At 35.3% G+C, this 5,032-nt stretch overlaps 1 protein-coding gene across 1 annotated transcript in view; it reads left to right on the forward strand.

Moving 5' to 3' along the window:
- The window catches only part of LOC107741455 (tripartite motif-containing protein 35-like), a 7,480-nt gene extending 2,448 nt beyond the window's left edge, over positions 1–5,032 (forward strand). Inside the window, exons 6-7 of the mRNA XM_016554186.1 lie at positions 3,275–3,490; positions 4,938–5,032. Of these exons, the coding sequence (XP_016409672.1) occupies positions 3,275–3,490; positions 4,938–5,032 (311 nt within the window). The remainder of the gene's footprint in view (positions 1–3,274; positions 3,491–4,937) is intronic.

Raw genomic sequence — 5,032 nt, forward strand, 5'->3', positions numbered from 1 at the left:
GTTGTTGAAAGTAAAAATAACTTCCGTTTACAAAAGCATATTTTTCAATGTAAAAGTCTTTACTGCAGTACTGACTCATAAAAACAGTGTCTTGTCGCCATCTAATGGCGGAACAATGTAACTAAAATCACCATCACGAACACTCGCACCATGTCTCGGTAATAAACACTATTATTAAATACTATTAATATTTATATAAAATACTATTTATTGAATAATCATATTTAATAAACAACACAACAGCCAGCATAAAAGTTTCTAGGCAATCCAGTCAACCGTACAAAGGCAGCACGATATACTGTAGGGCAGGCTATACAGCATTGAATTTACATAAACATGATAAGATTTTGCTAAAACTATTTGCTCTGGAACAAATAATAGTTTAATTAGACCAAAGACTGCCCGTTAGATTTACCCAAAACGAATTATATCTCATGTTTAACCACTGTAGAGACATCAGAGCCAGCGGTAAATTCCAGAAGATCTGGCCGCGGTGAGGTGCTCTCGGCGTGTGTAATGAGCGCTGAACGGCCGCTGGAGCTCACGTCTCCGAAAACGTCAAAGCAAATTTCCAAACAGACGTTATCTTTATTAACAAACGTATTATTATTTGACGTCCCAGCAAGCACATTCTCGCCTAAAAAACTCTTAAAACTGCATTTCGTGACACAAAACAGTATTATTTTTAAAACTATGGTGGATTTGGGCATCCGCCGTGACACTCGCTGTGAGAAATACGGCAACTTCGGCAAGTGGAGTGAAACGGTGAAGAGGTCGAGGAGCACTGTTGGACTCTAATATCGCACTCCTATCAGCCAATCAGATTCGAGAACCAGAAAGAACTGTTGTATAAATATATATATATCCAGCATTTGAACATCAGTGTAAGAATCAGCAAGCATGCTCAATGAAACAAACTTCATAATATTAAAATACATGCAGTGTAAATTAAAAGGATAAAATATTATAATTATCTACCTTAGGACTTTATAACAATTGCATTTTATTTTATTTATTTATTTATTTAGTCATTTAGCAGACGCTTTTATCCAAAGCGACTTACAAATGAGGACAATAAAAGCAGGTAAAACTAACAAAAGAGCAACAATATGAGCAACAATAAGTGCAAATGACAAGTCTTGGTTAGCCTAACGCAGTACACGTATGCCAATGGGCGGTGACGTGATAACATTTACCGGGCAAAAAAAAATTTTACCGGCCATGAAACTCTTTTTGCAAAAACAGGCAGTCATTACTACTAATGACTAAACATATTTACAAAGTTTTTAATTTGTCCTTTGCTTTACTTACAAGAAGAAAAAAACAAACAGATTTATTGATTTATCTTTTTTTTTTTTGGTCCCTAAAAAACGTTGAGATTCTTGTCCTTTGCATGTTTTCGGCAAACGGAGCAGGCCATCGTGTTACGCCCGTTTCACACATACTCAGTTTGCAGTGTGTATGTGGTGCATATTTTTTTCCCACACCCATATTAACGGATTAGAGCAGTGCTATTCAATTAACTTCATTTGAGGGCCAGATTATTGAACTGAAAATTTGAAGGGCGCCAAGGGGGTGGGGGCCGTCCCGATCTCTTTCTGGGGGGACCTATAAAATTAGAAATTAAATTGAAATCTAAAATCTATAAAAGGTTAAGATTAGTGCTGTCTTTCAATCGATTAAAAAAACAATTAATCACACATTTTTCTGTAGTTAATCATGATTAATCTCATTTTTATATTGTCATAATTTCACATTGAACCTCCAAATTAATGTAGAAACAACATAAAGATAGTATATTTTAAATATGTTTTTAATGGCATCTTTTTACTAAGTAGCCTATTATTTTTTAACATTTAACAGGATCTGAAATATTAAGTGATTTTAAAACAATTTTCACATAATGCATAAACTATACAGATTAATCTTTATTCAAGCTACGAAAGTTAATCAGCAACTAGAGCAGTCGAGTGATTTCTCTTTTTCTTTTGTTCTTTTGCAGGTTTTACTTTAAAGGCAGCACTGTCTCTTTAAAACCTGATGATGCGGATCTGACACATATCTTATTTTCTCCAAACTCTTTAAGGTCATTTAAGACTTTATAACCCATTTAAGACTACGTTTACGAGGTAACTCGCCAAAACCGCACGTTTTGGCATAATTGTGTGTGTTTTCGTCCGTTGAAGCGCTACTGGTGCGCTGTCTAAAGCGGTTCAGTGTATGTGTACAGCCGAACGTAGCCTACTTCTCTGCAGTGTTTAGGCGGCGTAACCCCAGGTTTGTGTCGCCACATTCTCGGGTTATGAAGAATAAAGAAGGGAAAAGTTAATCTTCCGAAATGAAGCAGCAATATCTTCTCAGGTAAAAGTTATTAGAACCGTGTCTAGGGACAAGCGGGCCATCACACTGCTCTGACCTTATCAGCCCATTTGTATCTTATTATTTGATTCGCTCTTGTCGCTTATGACAGAACAGCTAATCACGATGATCTTGTCTTCGGAAAAGATTATTTTATCTGCTTACGTCAGAAACAGCGAATCTTTTTAAAAACTGGCTGTTGTTCTCACTACATTGCATTTGTTATATTTCGTAAAAGTTTTACCAGCCAACTGGCGCCTAACACTGTTACATATACTCGCCAACGCCGATTTTTACTCGCATTTGGAGCTTGGCGAGTGTTAATTTTAGGCCCTGCATCCTAGTATTAATTTCTTACAAAAAAAACAGTGTAAACAGTAGACAGCAAGGCAGATCACTAGGGTTAAAAGCCAGAGTTCAATGCACTTACGCTTCAAGTACTCACACCACAGAGATTTTAATATATCTTACAATATTACAATGATTGATTATTAATGACTAAATCAAACACAACAGACAGTAATTTTTTTCAACAAATCACACACACACACACACACACACCGTAAGAGCCAGTTCAATGAACATGATCAGATTCTGCTATAGATACTGAGTTTCATACACATTTCTTACAGTTATAGTTTTTCATCCACAGCAGAGAATCTCAATGGGTCTTATTGATTGATTCTTATTTTAACCTTCCCAAAATATCATTTTTTCTTACTTGCTGGCATTAAACACTGGTAATAAAAAGGAGTGTGAAACTAATAACAGCACTGACAGTGATCAGAAGGAAATGTCTGGTGTGTTAGAAGACATTTGAAGACAAATGTCATAATTCATAATCTGTGTTCGTTTCACTTTTGATCATTGTATATGAACATCAGAATAAAAGCATCTGTTAATTGTGTCTCATCAGCTCCTGTGATTCTGGATCCAAACACTGCAAATCCATCTCTCACTCTATCTGATGATCTGACCAGTGTGAGACGGTGCAACTGTCAACCTCTTCCTGATAATCCAGAGAGATTTGACCGTTATCGCTGTGTTCTGGGTTCAGAGGGCCTTGATCTTTTGACATACAACAGGTCAATGTATAGGGTGACCAGATTTCTCATGGTGGAATATGGGACGGGTGGGCAATATGACCACGATATGAGAAATTTTATTTCTCATGGACATGTCCCCACCACTTTTTGCCAGGGTCGATATTGTCCCTACCACTTTTTGAAAGTAATTGAAAAATATCTTGCGTAAGTTATGTATTAAAGGGAAAACAAGATCAACAAATCTTGCGTAAGTTATGTATTAAAGGGAAAACAAGATCAACAAATCATTCTTCATAATCTAATTCATACATGTAACACATTTTTCCGACGGCCAAAAGCTTTTCTATGCCCTCAACAATTAATTATTAAATCTCATTGTGAAACTTATAAGTAAACTACATATCGCGAGACACGCGATATGCGTCATGGGATAAGTAATCTACAGATTCCTGCACCTTTCTCTTTGCAATGTTCTTATTGTTTGGGTACTGTTTCAAGGTTGAAATATTTTATTTGAGATTTTGAGAAAATTAATGGGACAATATCTCTGGTACTGAAAAGTGATGACTTAAAACGATTGCGGTGAATTGACGATTCAGAAGAACGGAAATACCATCTTCCTCAACTATGCAGGTGAGTTCACTTGAGGCTCGTCATGGTTATTATTACAATTCATACTTATTATCAAAGCATATATAGCAAAGTGTTACCTGAAAATTAAGTGATAAATAATTCATTTTGTAAACTCTTATTTGATACAGTAACGATTGAGCACGTGAAGCGGTTTATGCGTGACGTTAGCTAGCTAATGAGATTTAGTGGTAAGCATAATTAACAGATTCATATAGTTTTGAGAGTAGTAGATGATAGTTAACAAACTAAAACTGATAAACTATTAACTAAGATTAAACTTATGATACACGGACACAACTCTTGAGGGTCTAAATACAATGAATCGTCTTTTATTGTTAACTAATGTTTTAATTCTGTAACATCGTTCGTTTTAGTGATCCCGTTTGATGTCAGCCTTACCTCTTTAGTCCACGCTTGTGATAGGTAAAATCCTGAGGGAAAAAAAAGATGTAAGTATGTTATTATTGTTGTTATTTTATTATTATTATTTATTTCCAATTATATTTACTTTGTAGCACAACCTTAGAGACAAATTATATACCAACATTATATTTTTAATTAAATGCTTAAAATACTTAGTATAACAAAATATTGAGCAACAAAGATAGATGCTTTTGGTAGAGGTCAACAGTAATCTTGTTTATTAACAATAAATAACATCAATATGTTTATGAACACCTTAGAATGAACTGTAATAAGAAATAAAAAGAATATTGTAATGGATGTATAAAAAAAACAAGAAAAGAAGCAGAGTGTCAGAGTAGCTTCTTTTTAGGTTTAGTTAGTTTTGTCCACTAAAATGAACCAAAAACCTGAGCACGCCTCTCTGAGACCTTAATGAATTCCTGGCTTATTTTTTTTGTGTCTGATTTATTTGTTCTGTATTTGTGAACATGACAGACAACAACGCTGTTCAGACGGTTCTGGGACATTGTGGAGCGAAGCCATGTCTTCAGGTGCCGGAGAGCACTGAAGCTTCTCTCTGCCTCAGCTGA

This window comes from Sinocyclocheilus rhinocerous, unplaced genomic scaffold (genome assembly GCF_001515625.1).
Source record: "Sinocyclocheilus rhinocerous isolate Xijiao unplaced genomic scaffold, SAMN03320098_v1.1 scaffold2843, whole genome shotgun sequence".
Lineage (NCBI taxonomy): Eukaryota > Metazoa > Chordata > Actinopteri > Cypriniformes > Cyprinidae > Sinocyclocheilus > Sinocyclocheilus rhinocerous.